Here is a 24,282-nt window from a genome sequence, read left to right on the forward strand (position 1 = left end):
CTCCTTGATTTGAAAAATTAATATAAATCAAGATCGTCATTGCAAACAATTGGAAGAACACATGCAGTATTACAAGTGAGCTTTCCTCTAACTGGATTATCTCCAGGTGGACTTTCCTAGTTCGTTAATGACACCCAATCTTGACAAACTCAAGAAGCACCGATCCATGATGTCTTTATCAATGTTTTCACACGTAAACACTCTCAATACCCTCAAAGAACAATGCCACAGGAACTGCTAAATTACTTTATTTGAAACTAGTATAAATATAGACCATGCCTTACCACCAAGCATGCCTCAATAGTTTCTCTTTTCTAGTATTTTTCAACGAGTTCTAGCACACGTACAAGGCTGATTCATTTCATTAAGAGTGTGATTACCTGTACGTTCAAGGCTGTTCTTATTGAAGACTCCAATCTTCTTTCAAGATTTTCTCTTAGATTCAAAGCCCACCATATATAGGAGTTGAATTTGCTTGCCGGAATATAAAGGTTGGTGATCGACACTGCAGGGCAAGAAAGGTATATATGCATCGATCTTTTTCTAGTTTTAATATCTGCAATCCATATTATTTAATTGGGTTCTGATTTTCTATTAGTTTTTATATCTGCAATAGAATAATAGACTAAATTATACAAAGATCGAGTAGCAGGACACACACATAAGGCCGCAAGCGATGGCTTTCTTGCAACAACTGGTGGCTGGGGCCATAATATTAGCAGGAATAGCAGCATCAGAACCCAATCCAAGCTGCATCAGAACATGTGGATCGCTTGATATCCCCTACCCATTTGGAACAAGCGAGGGCTGTTACCTTGATCCATCTTTTCTCATCACTTGTAACAACTCAACCCCGTTACTGAGCCCTGGTAATATTATAAAGGTCATCAACATATCATGGGATGGTGAGCTGCGAGTCTCAAACTCAATAGACCGTTATTGCCCCGGGAACTCCAGCAGCGATATGGCTTCCGAGCCCACAGTGTTAAACTTTCCCGTCTCACATACGAAGAACAAGCTGACTGCAGTCGGTTGTGACACTTTCGGGTTTATTAACGCTACAGAGGCACAGAAGAAATACTCCGTTGGATGCTTGTCGCTCTGTGACAGTATTGACAGTGTTGTTAACGGGTCCTGCGAGGGAATTGGCTGTTGCCAGACTTCTATCCCAAAAGGAATGACTAGTTTTGCTTTTACTGCTGGGAGCTTGAGCTATCCCTCCACAGTAGACAACTTCAATCCATGTAGTTTCGCTTTTGTAGTAGAAGAAAAAGCATACAACTTCTCCTCCTTGGATCTTGTAAACTTACAGAATAGACAGACTGTTCCTATGGTGCTTGATTGGGCAGTTGGGAATGAGACATGCCGAGATGCTAAGAAAAATTCGACAACCTATGCATGTAAGGCAGCGAATAGCGAATGTTACGATTCCACCAACAGTCCTGGTTATCTTTGCAAATGCCACTCAGGTTATGAAGGGAACCCATACCTCTTTGATGGTTGCAAAGGTAATGATATATATATATATATATATACCCATTTTGTTTAATTTCTTCCTTTCTTTTTCCCATTTGGCTGAGCTATATATATATATATATATATATATATATATATATATATATATATATATATGACAAGTTGGTTGTTTCAGATATTAATGAGTGCGAAGAAAATCCAAACGTCTGCGGCAATGAAAGAAAATGCACCAACACTCCGGGGCGTTTCAAATGTGATTGTCCCAAGGGGAAGTCCAAAGAAGACGATTGCCGTAGTAAAGTCGGCTCTTCTCAAAAAAGCCTTATTGCAATGGGTGAGTATATAAGGATTGTAAAAATTTTGGAAAATTTTTACTTAATATTTTATTAATTTTGTAAAAATTTACTCAAATTTTAAAAAAATGTCACGTATTTTATAGTATCCATCTTTTAATTATTTTCAATTTTAACACTCCGTTAAAATTTTTCCTTAAATCTTATCAAAATTTTCAAAATACCTACGTGTTTATTTTTTATTTTTTTAAAAAAATTAATAAAAATTTTGAAAGACTCATGCATTGGTATTTTTGTAAATTCAGTTAAATTTTGACCAATGCCTAAATCCTAGCAAATTTTTTTTTTTTTTCCCCAAAAAAGAAAGGGATATTTTGAAAATTTTGATAGAATTTAATAGAAAATTTTAAAAGATGATTGAAATTGAAACATTTTTTTTGAGAAAATTTTTATTTTTATTATTATTATTTTGATAATTTACCAAGTACGTACACGACGGGATTTGGTTTCTCTATCTCCAAAAGAAAAGTAGTTACTGTTAAATTACTACTTATCCCAAAAGTTTAAACTAATAAAAAAATATAAATTTAATTATTTAATCAATACTTTAATAGTCACACCCATTCTTTTGCCCTTCTTCTGAATGTCCTAAACATTTTTGGCTTCTAGCAGTTGGATTTAATAAAGGTTGAATAATTAACAAAAGGAAGTCAATTCAAAACATGTTTCACTTTTGTATTTTATGAAACTTGTTTTTATTATTATTATTATTATTTAAGTACTATACCATGTAAATTTATAACGAAGACAGCGGTAATGACAAATTACTTTGGTTGAAATGCTTGGTTGAACTTGTGTAGGTATTACCATAAGCCTCTTAGGCCTGCTTGTGGGAGGTTCTTGGATAAATTTAGGGCTTAAAAGAAGAAAGCTCATCAAGCTTAAGAAGAAATTATTCCAACAAAATGGTGGCTTAATGTTACAAAAACAACTCTCGAATCGCAATTGGACGGTAGAGACAGCAAAAATTTTTAGTGCAGAAGAGCTTAAACGAGCTACTAACAGCTACGACGAGAGTAGGGTCCTCGGCAAAGGAGCCAATGGAACTGTTTACAAAGGAGTATTATCATGTAACAAAGTGGTTGCAATCAAGAAGTCCAGAATTTGTGATCATAGCCAGATTAAGCAATTCATAAACGAGGTGTTTGTGCTTACCCAAATCAACCATAGGAATGTCGTTAAGCTATTAGGTTGCTGTCTTGAAACAGAAGTGCCCTTGCTAGTTTATGAATTCATCACAAACGGGACTCTTTTTGACCACATTCATGATAAAAGCCGCTCATCCTCACTTTCATGGAAAATGCGTCTAAAGATAGCAACAGAAACTGCAGCAGCCCTTGCTTACTTACATTCTGAAACTTCTATACCAATTTTTCACAGAGATGTGAAAACTACAAATATACTTTTAGATGATAACTACACAGCAAAAGTGGCCGACTTTGGAGCTTCCAGACTGATTTCTCTTGATCAAACACAAGTAACCACTTTGGTGCAAGGAACTTTCGGGTACTTGGACCCGGAGTACCTGCATACTGGCCAACTTACAGAAAAAAGTGACGTCTACAGCTTTGGTGTTGTTGTGGCAGAGCTATTGACAGGTAAGAAGGCAGTTTTTTTTGATAGTACGGGACGTGATAGAAATCTTGCTATGTACTTTGTTTCTACAGTGAAAGAGGATCGCCTACTACAAATTCTTGAAAATCACATTATAAATGAGGGTAATATTGGGGAACTAAAGGAAGTGGCTAATCTTGTAAAAATGTGCTTAAGTGTAAGAGGGGAGGATAGGCCCTCTATGAAGGAAGTGGAGATGGAGCTTGGGGCTTTGAGAATTATGGAAAAGCATCCAATGGGAAAGGAGAAGCTCGACACAGAAGAGACAGAGTGCTTTCTCCCTGCATCTGCACGCTCTTTTAGCTTTGACATCGATCGTGCTGGCTATTCTTCTACCAAGTCAATTGCCGAGTTTGATAGCATCAGAAACCATCCATTGAAATCACTGGGTGGTGGCAGATAATAAGTTTCCATCTCCATGCCATACAATCATCATGCATGGCTCATGATTGTCTGAGAAAGTCAGCTAAACAATGTTGTAAAAAAAATTTAAAAATCAATAATAAATTTGCGTATATGTTTTGGGTTTTATTTGTATGATCTGGTGGTGAAATGACTTGGATTGTAAGATTAGATTAATTAACTATAATTTAATACTAGTTAAGATTAGATGACCATTAGTAAAAGGATGCATTTTTTTTTTTTTGTAAAAGATTTGATCTTTGAAATCATATGGTCCAACTTAAGATTTGATCTTTGATTATCTAAAAATCATACAATCTCTCGTTCTCTCTCTTAAGAGACTTTGATTACTTGGAAAAACGTTTTCATCAAATTATCATTACAATCTGTTAACTGCATAAACATATTTCTAATCTCTTCACAAAATATATCTTCAAGGGTCGGGTTTAATGCAGTTAAAAAACAGATTGAATATGGACTTCATTGTATCATGTTGGCGAATTCATTGTAACCCAAAATATATCCTTTTGGAAATTCACGGTAAAAAATTTCATTGAGCCAAATCCAAAAAGAAACCTAATTAAATGAGTTATGAGAACTATATATAGACTGACTCAGAATATGTATATTATCCAGAAAAATAGATATAATGTATATATCCTATATAATTGAACTATAAGAAGCTGCTGGAGTTGTTTTTCATCTGTCATGCTTCTCAAAGAAAAAAAAAAGAACAAAAAAAAGGAAAATACCAATGGATTGTTGATCAAAACTAAAAGCCTGCAATACCATGGGAAGCTTCTTAGCTTGGGGGTATTCTATACAAAAGAATTTTTGTTTGTATATGCATATTACAAGTTGGTTTTGTCAAAGAAGGTTTTAGTCTGAATACGTCTCTTCGTGGGAGTTGCTTAATTTCTTTATATAGAGATTGTCGCACACTACAAGGCTGAAAATCAGCCATTATATCGGACTATACTACATATACACAAATATCAGTTCCTGATGGCGATGACGAGAGAGAGCCTTAGTGAAAACATTAGCGGTTTGGTTTTTAGTGGAAATGTGTGGAAGAGTAATCTCCTGACGAGCCAAGGCTTCAAGATTGGAATGACAATCCACACTACAAAAAAAAAAAAAAAAAAGCAAATTCTGGACAAAACCATCCAGAAATGCAAAAAAAAAGGGTCTGGAATCAATTCCAGACGGTTTAAAACCGTCTAGTATATAATGTCGCTAAATAAATTTTTGGACGGTTTGGGCAAAACCATCCGTAATTCCAGACGGTTTGGTCCAAACTGTCCAGAAACAGTTCTAGGCGGTTTGCCCAAAACCGTCCAGAAAAATTTTGGACGGTTTGCCCAAAACCGTCTAGAAATTTTTTGGATGGTTTTGCCCAAAACCGTCCAGACTTAATATATATATATATATATATATATTTTTCCTGTTTCGTTTATTTTATTTTTTATATTAATTAGTTTTTTAATATTAAAACTAATTAATATGGTTGATCTGAATGTTTCATACGCCGGTCGGTGATAGAGAAGGAGAGAGGAAGAGAGATCTGTCACCAACACACACCAGCTGGCGACAGAGAAAGAGAGAGGAAGAGAGAACTGACCGGAATACATGGTATTCCGGCCAAATCTCTCTCTGTATCTGGCCAGAGAGATGCCGAGAGTGGGTTTCAGCCGAATCCGGCCGGAAACCCAGATGACCTCGCTAGATCTGGCCGAAAATGTCGTGACAGAAAACCCACGCACACCGGCGTGGGTTTGACAGATTCAACACTCCATCTTCGGCGCTCTCTCCCGTTGTCCCAATCCCGTCGTTCCATTGAGATCCCCTCGTCATGAGGGTTGTCGTTCAGCCGACTGGGGTTCAGATCGAGGGGCTGGGGTTCACATTTGCGATGTATGTGGGGTTCAGAGCTAGGGGTTGTACGCCTTTTTTGCTTGGTGAATGTACGATGTGGGGTTCAGATCGAGGGGCTGGGTTCACATTTTACTCATTTTCTTCTCAATCCGCGTCATTTTCTTTGGACCCGTTTAAGCCGTTGATAATGTTTCAATCTACGACTGAGGGTGTCAATCCGCGTGTGACTACCTTATGAATTTCCAGACGGTTTGAAAAAAATCGTCCTTAAATGTAAATTTCCAGACGGTCTTTTCCAAACCATCTATAAATTTATAGACGGTTTGCATAAAACCATCTGAAAATTTACATTTCTGGACGATTTTTTTTCAAACCGTCCATAATTAATAATTTTTTGTTTTGTTTTGTTCTTTTTTTAATCCATGCGATTTTTGTCACCATTTTTTTTTTTAAAAAAATATCATTAATATCAATAATTCCAGATGGTTTGAAAAAAACCGTCCGAAACAAACCGTTTATAAATTTATAGACGATTTCATCAAAACCGTCTGAAAATTTACATTTCCGGACAGTTTTTTTTTTTTCAAATCGTCAGTACATTTATGGACGGTTTACTCAAACTGTCAATATTTATTTATTTACAGACGGTTGTTTAAAAATCGTCTGTAAAATTTTAATTCTAAATGGTTTTAGAAACCGTCTAGAAAAAAACCGTCCATAATTGTCATTTTTTTAGCCATGCCACTTCAATATGTTTGGTGCGCTCATGAAAAACAGGATTGGCAGCAATCTGAATAGCACTGGTATTATCAGCATGAAAGGGAGTAGGAGTAAGCTGCGGAACACTAAGTTTGCTTAAGAACCCGCGAAGCCATACAATTTCAGAACAGGCAGACGACATAGCTTGATATTCAGACCCGGTGAATGAGTTCAAGACACGAGCCTACTTCTTACTCTTCCAAGAAATGAGGGCATCACCAAAGAACATACACCAACCCGTAACAAAACGATGAGTATCCGCACAACCAACCCAGTTGGCATCACTAAAACCCTCCAACTATAAAGAATTCCCTGAAGGAAAGAACTAGCCACGACCAGATGTCCTTTCGAGGTATCAAAGAAGACGACAAACAGTGGCCAAATGTGTCTGGCATGGAGCCTGCATAAATTGATTGACCTGCTAAACAGCAAACGAGATATCAGGTCGAGTAATGATCAAATAATTCAAACTGCCCACCAGCTGCCGATACATCAAAGGATCAAATAAGGGATCACCAACCGCCTTAAGCAGCTTCAAATTGACCTCCATAGGAGTAAGAACCGAATTACCATCTTGAAGGCCAGCTAAAGAAAGAAGTTCTTGGGTATACTTATGCTGATGTAAGAGTGTGCCAGTCGGACAATGTTGAACCACAAGTCCAAGAAAATATTACAAGGGACCAAGATCTTTCATATGAAAGGAAGATTTGAGGCGCTGTTGGAGCTGGTTAATTAACTGGAGATCATATTCAGTAATCACAATATCATCAACATACACAAGAAGTATAATGATCCCAATGGCAGTCTTGCGAAAAAATAGTGAGGAGTCATACTAACTATAAGTAAAAGTGAAATCCAGTAGAGTAGTACGAAACTTCTCAAACCATGCCCGTGGTGCCTGCTTCAAACCGTACAGAGACCACTTCAAGTGACAAACCTCAACAGAAGAGGAAGGAGACATAAAAATTTCTTCCTTTAGGTCACCATGTAAAAATGCATTCTTTACATCCATCTGACAAAGCGACCATCCTTTTGAAATAGCAATGGCCATAACAATGCGGACAATAGTCATTTTGGTCACAGAAGCGAATGTTTCCTCATAATCAAGCCAATACTCCTGCCACCATACTAGCTTTAAGTCTTTTAATAGAGCCATCAACACATAGCTTAATGGTGTAGACCCATTTGCACCCAATAAGCTTAACTCCAGTAGGACAAGAAATGATGTCCCAAGTATGATTGTCCTGAAGAGCCTGAAGTTCCTCATGCATAGCTTGGCGCCAACACTCTTGAGTAGAAGCCTGAGAATAAGAACTAGGCACAGAAGTATTATCAAGAGTAGCCTGAAGAGCAGAAAAAGAAAAACCATACCAATCCGGGGGCTGGGAAACCCTAGTAGACTTGCAGGGCGCATGCAAGACAGGATCATGTGGCGGTTTAGAGGAAGGAAGAGGCAGTGGGCGACATTGCTGATACACAATACCTGGCTTAAAACGAGAAGGAATACTAGACATGTCATCAAAAGGAGGAAGCGAAATAGAGGAAGACACTGGATTAGGATGAGACAGAAAGAAATATTGATTTTTTTAAAAAAATCACATTGCGAGAAATACGAAGCTTGTTAGCATCCGCATTATAACACACAAACCCTTTATGAGAGTTACTATAGCCAAGAAAAGCACACTGAACAGATTGAGCAGCAAGCTTGTGACGTTCAATGGGAGGTAAGTGTACAAAACAAACGCAACCAAAAACATGCAGAGAATTATAATCAAGTGGAACACCAAACAAACGAGAATATAGAGAATCAAGATGCAAAGTAGGAGAAAGCAGATGATTAATCAAATATACAACCGTAGATAAGGCTTTTACCCAAAATCTAGAAGGAACAAAAGATTCAAGCATCAAGGTACGAACAACATCTAAAAGATGACGATTCTTACGCTCAGCAACACCATTCTGTTGAGGGATGTAAGGACACGAACGCTGAAAGAGAATACCCTCCTGTTGGTAGAAAATTGGGTTTCTACATAGGCAACAAAAGTTTGGAAGGTTGAGAACACATCAACTATCGAACGAAGAAAATAGACCCACATGAAATGATTGTAATCATTAATAAATGTCACAATACTTGTATTAAGCATGAGAAATAACAGGACTCATACCCCAAACACCAGAATAAATAATTTCAAAACATGTAGAAGCACGATTACCCTACAAAGGAAAAGGTAAAGATTTGCTTTTGCCAAGTTTACAAGGAGCACAATCAAATGACAATGAAGAAAACTCATTTGTATTATTCAAATAACCATGCTTCATAAGATGTGTAAGAATTACAGAATTGGGATGACCCAATTTCTTATGCCAAACTTAGCTATTATTATTAGCAATAGCAAAACAACCAATAGAAATTGAATGAGGAAGGAAAAATGAGTGAAGAGGAAAAAGACATCCCACTTTAGGCCATTTCGCTATCTCCTGTCCCGATGCTTGATCCTGCACGCAACAACCAGAACGATCAAAATGAAGAGAACAATTTCCTTCTACTAATTGTGCCAACCGAAATGAGATTAGTAGATAAATCAAGAGACACAAAAACATTAGTAAAGGAAGACCCCAGATTTCCAACCACTGTAATAGGAAGAGTACTACCGTCGGCGATCTGAATATGCTGCTTACCATCATACTTACGAACATCATGTAAAGCTGCCGGACTGCCAGTCATGTGATTGCAAGCCGTAGGGTCAATTAATCAAGAAGAAGTAAGAAGACGTTTCTTACCTTGGAAAGACCAAGAGAAGAAAGGGCGAAAATAATTATTTGTTGAACCTGCTCGGGAGTAATGTTGGAAGAAGAACTTGGAACAGGGGGCTGTGCGGAAGATGTAGGCACAAAAGTGGGTTGAACAGCAGTATGTTAAGCAGAAGCAGATCGATTTTGAGGGCGAACACGGCAATCCTTAATGATATGACCCTCATTCTTGGAATAATTGCAAAATTTCTTGCTGCAATGTTATGCAATGTGCCCAATTTCCTTGCAACTATAACATTGTGACAGAGATCTGGATCGTCCTTTTCCGTGAGCAACGTAGGCCATATTAACCATTGCAAAACCACCAGCATCTGAGCAAGGCCAAGCTGTGAGGCGAGACCCTGTTCTTCACGCAAGAGTTCACCCAAGCAAACCTCCAACAATGGGACAGGTTGGCGATTGATTAACCCAGCTCGTGCACTTTCAAACTCAGGTTGGAGCTTCATCAAGAATTGATCCCATTGGCTCTCAGAGTGAACCTTTTGTAGTGCTGCTAAAGCTTGTTTGGGAACTTAAGAATGCACCAACCTAGAATAATCATTCCATAAATTAATAAAACCAGAATAAAATTGCTCAATAGAGAGATTCCCCTAGCGATAGTTTCTGATGTCTAACTCCGATTGAAACTTTTGTGCAGAATTATCTTGATAATAAATTCACCGAAGGTAATCCCACATCACCTTAGCAGTAGTGAACCCACCACGAAGATTGTTGACCATATGAGGTTCAACAGATCTAAGTAGTCAGGAAGTAATTTTGACAACCTCTCCTTCCCATGAACTAAGTTCCTTGGGATCAATGGGAGCCGTAGAAGACCCATCCAAATGACCCCATAACTCCTTCCCTTTCACAAACATCCGGAACTGGAATTCCCAACTAGCATAATTCTTTCCAGTAAGGTGAACAATAGAATTTTTCTCCCAACATAATAACCACCAAAAAAATTGATAGAATAGAAAAATCACCACAGGTACAAGATGTGCGAACAAGACTTCCCAACAACACTAGAAAATCAACAACCCAAACCAAAATGCGATAGGTGCAGAGAAATATTCAACAATACCAAAAGTATGATAGCCCAAGTCACAATAGGTGCAACAAAAAAAAGTATCCAATAGCGAATAAAACCAAGCAGCAACCACCGCAAGACCAAATATCCAACATTCAACAATACCAAAAAAATTATCCCAGCACCAAAAATACAATCAGGAAAAATAAAACCTGATGCATTGAAAATTCTCTAAGAACCAAGGCTATACAGGACCTGCCGACACCCACCAAACCAGAGACGGCCAAGAATTCTAAACCAGAGAATCACCCACCACCGAAGAATATCCAGAACCTCCGAGAAACACCGCATTGCACTAGAAACAGAACCTCCGAGAAACCAAGAAACAACCGCACCAGAAACCAATGAAACAGAACCTCCGAGAAACACCGCACCGCACCAGAAACAGAACCTCCAAGAAACCAAGAGATTACCGCTACCCAAGAAACCAAAAGAGGCGGTCGAGAACTTCACAGAACTGTCTGACACCTTTTGCCACTACCCAAAAAATTCAAAACCTACTCTCTGTCACTAGCCACAAATATTTTTTGAATAAACCAAGGGACCAAAAATTCAGCCAAGCTGAGAGAATACTATGAAAATAATTTAGAGCTCTGATTCCATGTCAAGGAAGGTTTTGGTCTGAATACCTCTCCTCGTGAGAGTTAATTTCTTTATATAAAGATTGTTGCACATTACAAGGCTGAAAATTAGCCATTACATCGGACTATACAAGGTAATTATAAAGCCTATCAATTGTATAATATATATTTTTAAATAGAGTTAGACTTAATAAGGTAGCAAATATCGAGCCGTTAATTCTACTAACAAGTTTTCGTTGCTATATTGCGTGTCGGGATCATGGGCTGCACTATTTTTTAGATATTAATGAGTGCGAAATTTCAAGCTCTTGCGACAAACGAAAGTTGAATCAAAACGTAGTTCAACATCATTATCTTATATAATCGTGGCTTTCTTTGTTAATTTTTTTTTTATTGTCAAAACTAAAATATTAATAAATAGCCTAAAATACAAAATACTCAAAATTAGCTATTTTCACATTTATGTAACATCAGAACACTTTTTCAAATTAAAAACCAAAAACACCTCGTAAAACACATTATCCAACGTTTTGTATTTTTTAACAAGAAATTGCAGATAACTACCTTGCCATTTGATTCGCTTTTAAAAATGTCACTCAATTTTAATAATAATCTATGGATATAGTCATATCAACTATATCCCTAAAAGATATAATTTTTTTTTCAAAAAATGTAACAAAATGAAAGTAAAAAATAAATAAATTGAGAGCTAGTTGAACCACCCTGCCACCCCTTGACGGGGTGGCCCGACCAGTAATGTGAAAATATTAAATGGTACACCGATTGTGCAGGATAACAGCTATAAGCTTACTATTATACAGGTTAACCCTATGGTCAAAGAGATTTACTTTTATATTGGTCCTTGGATCCAATGGTTGTTTTGTGACTGGCGCACCATGTACAGATGGTGTCACGATTATGACTTTGCTAGTAGCGTATGCCACCCGAAGTCGGACTTGGTCGGGCTGCTAGTTTATGATGGTATGCATACAATATCGGGAGTACCAATATTATTGTTATTATTGGTGCCTTTGGACAGTGCTAACCCTGCCGAAAAGGAGTTAATATCATGAGTATGCGATATGGAGTTGAACTATGACATGATCCTCTTATTATAGGATATGTTATATCCATATCGCATCCACGATTAATTTGTCAAATGGGAAAACTATAATTTTACACTACTGCATTTGATTTATATCTTTAACATTTGATTTCATCATATGATAATATATACATCATGCATATTGTTTCTCACTAAGTTGTGGATTTACGCTTGTATCTTTTTTACCTATAAAACATGGTTGTTTTGTAGACATTTTAGTAAATGACGGACCCTGTGAGGAGGATGGTTCTTTTGGTTGAAGGGCACGTGAGATGAAAATGGAGATACTCATCATGACATGTTGGAGGTCCCTCATCTGCTTTACCTTATGAAGATTAGGCCCTGAACTTTATGTTATTTTGTTACTGTTTAGACTTGTAATATTCATGTTTTGTTGGAAACTGGTCTTTGACCGTAACATTTGGAGGTTTATCTATATTATGATGTTTTAGTTGCTTTGGATGTTTACGTTATTGTGATTTTGAAATTAGTAAGCTATTAATGTATGTAAGTGAAAAGTCTTTCGTTGTAGGATCTCTTCAGAGAGTGTGATATTCCCGAATCTTATTCCGTAGGGAATAGGACTGGGAGGCGAACCATGAAATTAACTATTGGTTAGTTAATTTCACTGGAGCGTTACAAAATTTAGGGTACTTGGACCCAAAATATTTCCATACTGGCCAACTAACAGAAAAAATTGATGTCTACAACTTTAGTGTTGTTTTGGTTGAGCTGTTAACAAGTAAGAAGGTAGTTTTTTTCTTTTTTCTTTTTTTCCCAATGGGACAAGAAGTGATAGAAATCTTTCTATGACATTTGTTCCTACAATGAAAGAGGATTGCCTACTACAAATTCTTGACAATCACATTATAAATGAGGGTAATATTAGGGAACTCGTCAGTTCACGGTTAAAGGGACTCCACAGCAGAACGGGGTTGCTGAAAGGATGAACATGCCATTGTTGAAAAAGGCGAGATGCATGAGGTTGAATGCATGATTGCCAAAGAGTTTCTAGGTTGGGGCAGTTAATTATGCATGCTTCATCACTAATCGATCTCCATCCATGGCAATTGACTTCAAGGTTCCAGAGGAAGTGTGGTCAGGTAAACTAGTTGATTATTTTGTGTTGAGAATATTTGGCTGTCCTATATATGTTCATGTGCAAAGTGGAGAGTGGTCGAAGTTAGAGTCAAAGTCAAGAAAGTGTATTTGTCTTGATTTGGAATCTGGTGTTAAAGGCTATAGGCTATGGGATCGAGTCTCAAAGAAAAATACTGTTAGCAGAGAAATGGTGTTTGATGAGTCCTATACGCTAAGAAAGGGTGAGGATGGAGCATTAACTGACGGCCAGAAAGGATAACAAATCATGGAGGTGGAGCTTGATGAACAGCGTTCACTCACGGATGAATGTGATGACGAAGAATTTTCAAGAGACTCACAGCACCAAGAATAGCCTTATTATTTAGCAAGAAGTAGAGAGAAACATGATCAAAAAGCACCAAAGAGGTATGGCTTTATGGATATGGTTTCCTTTGCTCTGATAATTGGTAGTGGAGATCCATTGTCTATTTAGGATGGTATGTCGAAAGAGGTGGACTCATTATAGAAAAGTAAAGCTTGGGAATCAGTAGAATTGCTCAAGGGAAAGAAGGCTAAAGGGTACAGATTGGTCTACATGAAGAAAGAGTCATCAGAAAATCTATATGGCCGAGAGGATTGGTAGGGAAGCATGGTGGTATGTCTAAATCAAGTCCTATTCTTAAGTTCAAGAGATGCTTGGACATGAGTGGCACTTGTGGATTGTAATTACCCTTAGGGGCTGAGGTGGAGACATCTAAAAAAGATTCGTATTTATCAAACTTGATGGGTTTCAAGTCAAGGTGGAAATTGTTGGAGTTACATATGACTTCCACCCATCATGAGTGGGCCCCACTCTTTTTCATTCCTTGTGGGTTTTGGGGACCTTTTTCCTTGTTTGACTCATATTTGGAGAATAGGTTAACCCAATTATGTTTGGATTTTTTGTTAACTCACTTTATGTGCTTATAAAACGCACTTAGTCCTTTTTCTTTTTCTTTTTTTTGGTGGAAAAATGAGAGCATTAGAGTAGGGGTGTAAAACCGGAGCCAGTTCCCAGTTATTAAAAAAAATTCTAACGGCTCTAGAACCAGGGACCCCGGTTATTCGGATTGGGTACTAGTGTTGTTCTTTACTTTCTCAGTTTCTTGGAAATCAGACAGAGGGTAAATCTACTAAACCGAGAGCTAATCTAACCAAATGTTCCTCTCAAACAATCTAACCCCAAATTTTCCTTCGAAACAATCACTATTCAAATATCCCAAAAAACAAGAAACAATCAGACCCTTCATTTCTCTAATTTCTCTAATTACTTCTAAATTTTCCTCTGATTTCTTGGCAACCAAACAGAGGCATAACCAAGTCAACCAAATCCAATTGAGTCAAAACGAAGCAGATCAGACATAGAATAAAACAATACCATTAAGGGTTTTGGATTATTACCTCATAGTTGGTGAGAATAAGTGTGGATCTGTGGGCAAAGAGGGGATTAGAGCGGAGAGCTTTGGTGAGGAGAGGCAAGCTTGATCTGATGAGCCCAGCCAATGTCATATCCCTTCGAAACCCTAATTTCTCTGATTCTTCTTCTTCTTCTTGTCCTAAGAGACCGACAGAGAGATTATTACAGATAAATAGCGAAACCAGTGAAGACTGAAGAGATTAGAGATGAAGTCGAAGATCGGCGTTGAAGCCTGAAGGAACTTTGATGACTGATGAGGAGCTCAAGAAGCCTGAAGTGAAGATGGCGCTGATTCGACGAAGGAAGAGCTGAAGAAGAGTCTAGAAACTAAAAGAAAAATGAGTGAAAATTGAAAAGAAAAGACTAAAAGTGAGTTTGTATATTTTATATTTTTTTAATATATATCCGAAGCCGGTTATAACTGGGTTTCTAAGAAATGAATAACCGGCTCCAGCTCCGAGTGCTCGGTTACCCGGTTATAAATAACCGGGTACCAAACTGGTTCCTCAGTTTTCCGTTTACCCAGAGCTGATTGGTGCTCGATTACCATTTCTCGGCCGATTATAACCGGTCCGGAATTACCCCCTTACATTAGAGTGTGCAAGACGTAGCAGAGCATAAGAGAGGCTCCAGTTCTTCTTGGTTTTGATATTCAAAGCAAGAGATAAAAATAGAGGGCTTGCAGTGCAATTCACATGGTTTTTCTTCTTGGTTTTGGAGAGAGCCAAAAAAGAGAAAAAGAAAATGGTGTTATAGTGAGAAAGGAAAATAGAGAGACCAGCTGTCATCTATCAAATTAAGAACAGAAGCTCATTGCTTTTTTTGTTTCCCTTTAATTGGAGTCTAGCAAAAGAAGAGTTTGTATTTTTGTCTTTTGTATTCTTCTTTGGGGAATAATCTCTATTGTGTAATAGTGAAATTTGGGTGTGTTGAGGTTTTGGATTCTAAGTGATTTTCTCTCTACTATTTTTGCACTCCATCTTCATAGTGAATTTCTTTATGATTGCCTCCGCCCGTGGGCGTATCTCACATTGAGGGAACCACTTAAATCTTGGTATATTTTGTAATTGCTTATTTTTTGCTTTCTTCTTATTTTTAGCATCTCATGGGTCTTGGGAAATAGGATAAATTTCTTAACATTATACGGTAGTTTTTTCCCAGCTAATTACACGTTAATTAATTTGGGAAGTACTGTCGGTAACTTTATAAGTTAATTACTTTAATTAATTAAATATGGGGCATTACAGATTCGTCCCTAAAAGAGAAAGCAAAAAAAAAATGATAAAGGTACAAACTCCTCTTTTGCTAGACAAACAACAATTTTGTTAAACTATTTTTCTCTATCACTATTTAATCTCGTGCCGCGCTAGCTCTCTTAGCTTTTCTTTCACCTAGTTCTGTGCAAACAGATTTTGTGCAGCAATTCAAGAAAAAGGAGTTGAGCTCGTTTGGCAATCCACTATTTTTTCTTTAAAAAAAAAATAAAAAATCAAACTCTTTTCTTCATATTACCATTGGTCCTTTGAGTTGGATTAAATTACAAATCACTCCCTATGGTACAAAAAATTAGTATAGAGTCCTTGTGGTAAACTAAAATTATGAATCACTCCTTGAACTCATTTTTCGTCCACCAAGTTAACAAAATCCATTAATTTGTCATGTCATACCCAATAGAAACGCGACATGTGTCCATTACAATAAAAAAATAAATATATTAATAATATAAATAAATAAAACTTAAAAATTAATTAATTTTTTTTTTTAAAAAAATGAAAATACTTAAGGGATGACTGCCCAACCGGCAACCACCCCTTTAGGGGTGGCCACGCGTAGGGATGTAAATAAACCAGTCTGTTCGACAACCCGCTCGGTTTAGTCCGATCCGAACTCGAGCTCGATACTGTAGAAACCCACTCAATTAGTAAGTGATACATACCTGACTCGCTTGACAAAACTCGATAGGGACTTGCCAGCTTAGCTCGTTTAAAGCTCAATTGGATTGTTCGCCTGGCTCGTTAGTTTGACTCGTTAGATCATTCATATATATATATAAGCATATAGTATACTAGCGAAGTAAATATAGGTTATAATACTTTGATAATAGTATTTAATATGTTAAACTAACATATTAAGTTATTAATAGTTAGTATATAACAATATAACTATATTAAATAGTTAGTATATATAGACACAATATATCACATCACACATGGTTAACAATAGTATCATACTTATATTATAGTTACTTAGTTATATAGAATATATTAGACTTACTACTTGTACACATTATACGTATACCATAGTTTATACTCTCTAGTTATATATAATAACATATTGTTAATTTGTTACTTATAGACTATAGTAATGTACTATATTTTATAATATGCCTTATATAGTTATATATTATATATTTATGTGATTAATAAATGTATAGAGGTTGTTCATAAACTTAGGCTTAAACTCCGCTTTAATCACACATTGAAAAAAAATTAATAGCTTAACTCAAGCTTTCGTTGAGCCGGACTTGTCGAGTAACCCGGCTCGGCTCGAATGACATTCTCAACGAGCTCGAACTCGCTCGAGTTTTAAACGAGTCGAGCTTGAACACACATTTCAAGGTTCAGCTCAAATTCGAGCTTGACTCATAAACGAACCAGTCTTGAAATCTTAAAGCTCGGCTTAGTTCGGCTCGATTACATCCCTAGCCGTGCGCCACCCCCAGAAAAGGTCGGGAGTGGTAAATATTAATAAATTTTAAATAGCCAAGATAAATTCTGCAGAAGTAGCCAAGATAAATTCGAATCCCCAAACAAAAAATCTAGTTCCGCCCGTGAACATATATAACATATGTACAATGAGGCTCATCACAAGACAAACGGAATCTAACAACCAACATACGGTTACATTTAAACATTTATTTTCTAAGATTAGAGAATTTGGAATGATTAACTATGATCACTAATGCTGTACTTTTAAGCAACCAATGAGATGTATGTTATAAACAATTGTTTCTAGATAAGGTAACCCATCGTTAGAATCATGTTAGGAATGCCCAATCAAAATATGCCACGTACATATTAGCATACAATTAACTGGTTTTATGTCCTAGTTTGTCAAAATGACACCTAATCTCGACAACGTCAAAGAAACAGCCATCATGTCTTTATCAATGTTTTCACAGTAAACACTCGATACCCTCCAAAAACATTGCCACAGGAACTGCCAAATTACTTGATTTTAAATTTATATAAATATAATCAGACCATGACTTACCACCATGCCTCAATACTCTCTCCTTTTCTGGTATTTTTCCCACTGCAAATTTTTCCCCCTTTTTTTTTTCTCTCCTTTTTCAATCTTTCTTGGGATAGATTGATCAGGCCGGACATGGCTGATTCATTCGATGAAGAGTGTGATTACCTGTTCAAGGCTGTTCTTATTGGAGACTCCGGTGTCGGGAAATCAAACCTTCTCTCCAGATTTGCAAAGGGTGAATTTCGCTTAGATTCAAAGCCCACCATAGGGGTTGAATTCGCTTACCGGAATATAAAGGTTGCTGACAAGCTCATCAAGGCTCAGATATGGGACACTGCCGGCCAAGAAAGGTATGCATCTTCTTCTTCTTCTTAATTATATCTGCAATCCATACTCTTTACTTGTGTTCTGATTTTCTATGTATTATATCTCCATCCATCTATCTTTTGGAATTCATGCTAAATTTTTCCAAAAAGAAACCCAAAGGAGTTGTGATTAAGCATATGAAAGGTTTTTATTCACTCCTTTCTTTAATTTTTCTTTTTTTCTAGTTATATGTTAAGAGTTCTACATTGCCGATATATACTAAGTTAATTGCTTCCATGGCTACGTTACCCAATTAAGTGGCTTCAACCCTAAACTCGTTATTCATTATCTTAATGTGTTTTAAATAATTTTTTATGTCAATCATTTAAAATATATTACGTACATTAACCAATAAAACATATTATATATGCTAACCAATAAAAATAAGCGTGAAGAGTAGCGTTATTGAGAAGATTTTGATTTCCTGAGTTTGATTATGTGATCTTTTAGAGATTGTGGACTGCTCATCCGTGATTTAATGGAGTTAGAGGGTTGTAATCACGATCAAGTAGAGAAAGAAAAGGTGTGATCCCACCGAGATGGGACCCAGAAACCGAAAGAAATTTATCCTTAAGTCATATCCGACGGTGTACAATTCATTCATAATGGAGTTCTTGAAAAGTTGAACCACCCTGTGAGCTTTGTTTGACTCGTGCCTGCTTTTTCCGGCCTCTTTTGTTGTGATTGGGGGTAGGAACATGCTCTTTTCGTTTCACAGCAATTTAGGAATTCTGGAGATGTTTCTCATCTGCCACGCTTTGACATGTGGCTTCCTAGTCTCATCAGAAACAATAATGGCTATGATTAAAAGAGAGAAACATTGCCCTCACTAGGATAGATTTGGCTGAGGTGTTTTCTTTTTCTTTTTCTTTTTTTTTTTTCGTTTTATTTTATTTTATTTTTTGAATTGGGTTAAAAATATTTTCGTTGGGTGTAAAAAGTTGTCAAACATGAATTTTAAAAATAAATAAAAATAGTTGAAAATAATAGGAGACCAAACAAACCCTAAAAGTGTCTTGAGTTTTTTGAATGGAATATTTTAGTTGGAAGAAGTTCACGTGCCCTTATCAATCTATTATCCAATTGATAATATTCTCCAAAACTTTTAGTTTAAACAGTGTATTTTCCAAATTATCAAAAAGTTGTTAATATCCTTCTAAGGCCAACATAAAGACAAAAATGACCTCAATTTTTTTTTAATAAGACAAAAATATTCCTATAAATTCGAGAGGAAAAAAAATAGAAACTTTAAAGTAAAATGAAAAATCTCGGGGCCAAATGGGGTTGGTGGCTCGGCCACCCCTTTGGCCGACTAATTCTCTTTAACAATCCCAAACGTACGCATCCGCTTAAATGTTTATCAAACCTAGCGTCTTTTTTAACCTCAATTTTGCACGATAGAGAGAGATGTAGAGTAATACTATTTAATAGTGATCCATCATAAATTCAATTATGATAAAAGACATATTAACTTTGGGGATAAACATGTAATATAAGTCCTACTTATAGTATTACTCAAAGAGATGGGTGCCAAAGTCAACGGTTAATTATATCCCATGCTCTGTCTATAGGTCACTTGCTTAGAAACAAAACCTACCTTTTTCTTCAACCTTCAATCTTGAAGAGAGAGAGAGAGAGATGGCCAAGGCAATTACTAGCAGTCGTGACTTTCTCAGCAATGGAAGTGATATTTTTGAGGGAGAAAGAGAGAGAGATGGTCAAGGCAATTACTAGCCGTCGTGGCTTTCTCAGCAATAAAAGTTATATTTTTGCCGGAGAGCTTTGGATCGAAATTATGAACCACCCACTATTTTTTCTTTCTTTCTTTTTTTTTTTTTTTCTTTTTTTTTTAAAAATAATATATCTTTATTAAGAGTATTTTTTTTTTTTATTATTTTGAAACATTAATAATTTTTTAATAGTTTAGGAGGATGTAACTTTACTAATTTTTTAGAGTAATAATATAGACATTATTAGTTGTTTTTTTTTTTCTTTCTTTCAATGGAGAGAGAGAGAGACATCATGATAAGACGCGCACTCTATGTGCCCCACGCGCAAGGAAGCTTCCTAGATTGGGGCTTTTTGCTATGACATATTGTAAGGTACAATTATGACATGTTGCCCCTATTTCATCTCTTCGTACTCCTCCTTCCTTCTCTCCTTCTATAAACTATGATTTTATCTGAAATATTTGTAATTTTTTTTTAAAAAAAAAACCTTTGAAAAAGGAATTGATACTCCAAAGTTGAGCCTCTTGCAATGCATGGGGGAAATTTGATTGGGGGAGAAATACGTATACTAGCTTGTTTGGTATCGTTTGATGATTATAAAGAATAAGAAAAAAAAAATTGTAGAGAAATGCTATATGGTATATTCTAAGGGTTTATACGTGGATGTGGATGCAGATGCGGGTATAGTTATTTGTAATCAGATAAAAATTAACTATAAATTGGTTTGTAACTAATTCTTATAAACATGTCTAATAAAGTGACATATATTCTTGAAGTATATATGTAAGAAGCACATGCTAATGATGCTATTAAAAAAATATGTGCTTCTACATGTTAATGGACAAATGTACTTTATTAGACTGGTTTGTAAGAATTACTTACAAACCAGTTTGTAGCTAATTTTTGTCCTTTGTAATATCCGCAAAATGTGTATTTCACTTTTAGATATTCGCATCCTCATATTTTTTTACTAACCACACTCATGCGGTTATTGAGGTTATTAAATGTGATTATTATCCACTATCTGCATATTAGGTAATGAGCCTTTTGATCATATTTTAGTTTTTTGGGTCTGTATAGCCTATTTTAAATGATTTTGAAAATACATTGAGTCAGTTTTTAGTGTTTTAGGCTTTTTTTAAAAAATTTTAGGCCCTAATGTTTTGAAAATATATTGATTTCACATTAATTTTATCTTTTCGCCCAAGTGTTACACGAGAAAACAACACACCTAACCAAATTATCTACATCACCTACTGCACAATTATATATATAAAGGGTGGGTAGATATGGATATTAACTGCATCTGCATATGTAAATAGTAATTTTTGCTAACCATATCTACATCTGCATGTGCAAATAGCGGATAGTTACGGATAGCAGATTCGAGTAATTAATATTCCCCCACATGTATACCCCTAATACATTCTTTTTCAATTAGGATGATGTGACAGTGTTACATCAACCCAGTTGAATAAGATGGGATAATTGTGTAGTATATAGCATTACTCTAAAATTTATTAACAAAAATATTTAAAATATCATTATGAAGTTCCTTGTATGATCATCATCAGAGGAAAATAAACTTTTTTAGTCTTTCCATACAATAGAATTTGATTACATATTCTTTAGAAATGCTTTTGGAACTCTTAAATGAAACTCATGATCCTTTAAAATTCTCTGGCCGAATTGCACGCAATTCAAGCAGCCTTAACAAATAGGTCAGGTGCAGGGCATACTTACCTTAATCAGTTCCGAGTTTCTAGATGCAGGTGAGCTCCGCAGTCTGCCCCCTTTTTGTAGATTAACCAAACTGCGCGTAATTCAAGCAACATATTTTAAGGGATCCATCTCTTAAATAAATTAAATGTTTACATTTTTGGTTCCATTAATTAATCATCGACATGAATATATATGCATGTAACTTGCATGTTGTAGGTTTAGAGCCATTACCAGCTCATATTACCGTGGAGCATTAGGAGGGTTGCTAGTCTATGACATAACGAGGCGAGCAACGTACGAGAATGTGAAGAAATGGTTGCGGGAGCTCCGACAGTTCGGTAGTTCAGACATGGTGGTTGTTCTTGTGGGTAACAAATCTGATTTGGGTCACTCCAGAGAAGTGGGCGAGGAAGAAGGAAAAGAACTTGCCGAGGGAGAAGGTTTATGCTTCATGGAAACATCTGCATTACAGAATCTGAATGTGGAGGAAGCATTTCTGCATATGATTACTAAAATCCACGAAATCACAAGCCAAAAAAGTTTAGAAGCTAAAACAAATGGAACCTCCATAAGTCTTGGCAGTGGAGAAAAAATAGTCTGTATTGATCATGAAGTAACGGCTACTAAACAATCAAGTTGTTGCTCAAGGTAGAGCTAGAGCTAATTACAAGATTTGGAGATGTTCTTTTCTTTTCTTTTTTTCATCTCTCATGTGTTCTTACATACATGCCTTTTCTTTCTTTTGTTTTTGTTGTTTTTTTGTTTTTCGATATAGAATGTAGATGGTGAGAGAAATCTTTTAAAAAAAAGTTAAAAAATTGTTATTACATTTTTTTTTTTTATTTGTGGGGGAAGATTGTCAATACATGAAATTGATTGAGTTTGACCCTTTTGAACTAATGGATGATCAGTAAGTCCCAACCTTTTATTTTATTTTATTTTAATTTTGATAGAATTATCCCTACAAAGAAATCTAACATTTCTTAAGAGAAAAAATATATATATATATATAAATTGTACATTTCTTAATAAGTTAAAATTCAAAATTCTTCTATTCGCAAATTGATCAGATAATTTTTTTACAGTATTTTGTTATAAAATATTTTTTGGTCCTTCATAAGTAAATTGCACACTTGAACAATGGTTGTCTCTTCGTATTTATAGAAGATTTACAAAGCAACAAATCAATACAAAAACATAAATACTATAGACTAATCATTATATAGCACACAAACTTTTCATCTCACTCTTTCACATTACAAAGTAAATGCTAACCCACAACCCTTTCACTTTACTCTCTCACGTTATAGAGTAATCGCTATAGAATTAAAAAAATAAGAAACTATTGGACTTCATCTTCAGATGTCTCAATACGCCCCTCCAATCTCAACATTGGAGACCATACGTTAAGATTGGATTTCAATTGTTGAAATCGATAAGAAACCAATGGTTTGGTGAATATATCAACAATTTGATCTTTATTAGATAAATATTTCACCATAAGAGTCTTGGATGCCACACGATCACGAACAAAGTGGTAATCAATCTCGATGTGCTTAATACGTGCATGAAATGCAGGATCAAATGAGAGATATGTAGCGCCAATATTATCACAAAATAAAATTGGTGAAATGAGAGAAACACACCAAGTTCCTGAAACAAAACCTAAAGCCATAGTAATTCAGAAGCTCCATTGGCAATAGCCTTGTACTCAGCTTCAGTGGAGGATCTAGAGACCGTAGGTTGCTTCTTAGAACTTCATGACATAAGGTTTGAACCAAGGAAAACACAATAACCAGATGTGAATTTGTGATCATCAGGACACCCAACCCAATCCACATCAAAATAGGAAAATAATTGAGTGGAGGAACACTTCTTGATTAATAACCCATGATCATTTGTGGATTTTAAATATCTCAAGATCATTTTAACAACAGACCAATGGATATCTCGTGGGGCATGTCAAGGCGTGTGAGTGAAAAATATTGTAACGCACCCACTGTGCTACGATAAAGAGTAACATCACTGTATGGAGAACTTGAAAATTTACTAAGGGACATGTTGGCTGCTATAGGGGAAGTGATTGGCTTGGCATTGGACATCTTTGTGCGAGCCAAGATGTTAGAGATATATCTTGATTGGGATAAATGAAGCCTAGGAGGTACACAAGCAACATAGATGCCAAGAAAGAAATGTAGATCACCTAAATCCTCCACTGGAAAATCACGTGATAAAGTCTGAATAAGTTTTGTAATAGCATCTGAATGTGACCCAGTAAATATAATGTCATCCACGTGCACCAATGCCAAGATAGTAACTGAAGCAGATTTGAATATGAAAAGAGAGCGATCAAATTTCAATCCCTAAAACCCCAACTCCAAAAGACGAGAACTCAACTTCTAATACCAAGCTCGTGGGGCTTGTTTAAGACCATACAAGGCTTTCTTGAGAAGACACACTGTATCGAGATAAATAGGATGGACAAAGCCAAGAGGTTGAGTCATGTAGACTATCTCCTGCAAATGGCCTTGATTTTCCATGAAGGAAAGCATTACTCACATCTACCTGTTTTATGCACCATCCTGCAGAAATAGCCAAAGAAAGCACAGTACGAATAGTAATGAGTTT

General features: G+C 36.1%; 2 protein-coding genes across 5 annotated transcripts; both read left to right on the forward strand.

The window, feature by feature from the left end:
- The first annotated feature begins 299 nt into the window (after positions 1-299).
- Positions 300-3,974, forward strand: LOC133867232 (wall-associated receptor kinase 2-like). 4 transcript variants are annotated; one of them, XM_062303946.1, is made up of 4 exons: positions 300-521; positions 617-1,508; positions 1,652-1,810; positions 2,630-3,974. In XM_062303946.1, the coding sequence occupies exons 2-4, from the start codon at positions 677-679 to the stop codon at positions 3,844-3,846; spliced, it is 2,208 nt and encodes a 735-aa protein (XP_062159930.1). In that variant the 5' UTR covers positions 300-521; positions 617-676; the 3' UTR covers positions 3,847-3,974. The 4 variants fall into 4 exon arrangements, with proteins under 4 accessions (XP_062159930.1, XP_062159931.1, XP_062159932.1 ...); XM_062303947.1 differs by having other exon boundaries at positions 641-1,508; XM_062303948.1 differs by having other exon boundaries at positions 650-1,508.
- A 13,785-nt stretch (positions 3,975-17,759) lies between these two features.
- LOC133867084 (ras-related protein RABA6b) lies at positions 17,760-22,358 on the forward strand. Its single transcript, XM_062303765.1, has 2 exons — positions 17,760-18,186; positions 21,871-22,358. Exons 1-2 carry the CDS (start codon positions 17,846-17,848, stop codon positions 22,304-22,306), a joined length of 777 nt encoding a protein of 258 aa, XP_062159749.1. The 5' UTR covers positions 17,760-17,845; the 3' UTR covers positions 22,307-22,358.
- The last annotated feature ends 1,924 nt before the right edge of the window (positions 22,359-24,282 follow it).

The sequence above is a fragment of the Alnus glutinosa genome, chromosome 4 (assembly GCF_958979055.1).
Source record: "Alnus glutinosa chromosome 4, dhAlnGlut1.1, whole genome shotgun sequence".
NCBI lineage: Eukaryota > Viridiplantae > Streptophyta > Magnoliopsida > Fagales > Betulaceae > Alnus > Alnus glutinosa.

Coding starts and splice junctions, on each gene's coding strand:
- LOC133867232 (XM_062303946.1), top strand. CDS start 677: ATGGCTTTCTTGCAACAACTGGTGGCTGGGGCCATAATATTAGCAGGA. Junction 1,509..1,651: donor CCTCTTTGATGGTTGCAAAG/GTAATGATATAT, acceptor TGGTTGTTTCAG/ATATTAATGAGTGCGAAGAA. Junction 1,811..2,629: donor AAAAAGCCTTATTGCAATGG/GTGAGTATATAA, acceptor GAACTTGTGTAG/GTATTACCATAAGCCTCTTA.
- LOC133867084 (XM_062303765.1), top strand. CDS start 17,846: ATGACTTACCACCATGCCTCAATACTCTCTCCTTTTCTGGTATTTTTC. Junction 18,187..21,870: donor GACACTGCCGGCCAAGAAAG/GTATGCATCTTC, acceptor TGCATGTTGTAG/GTTTAGAGCCATTACCAGCT.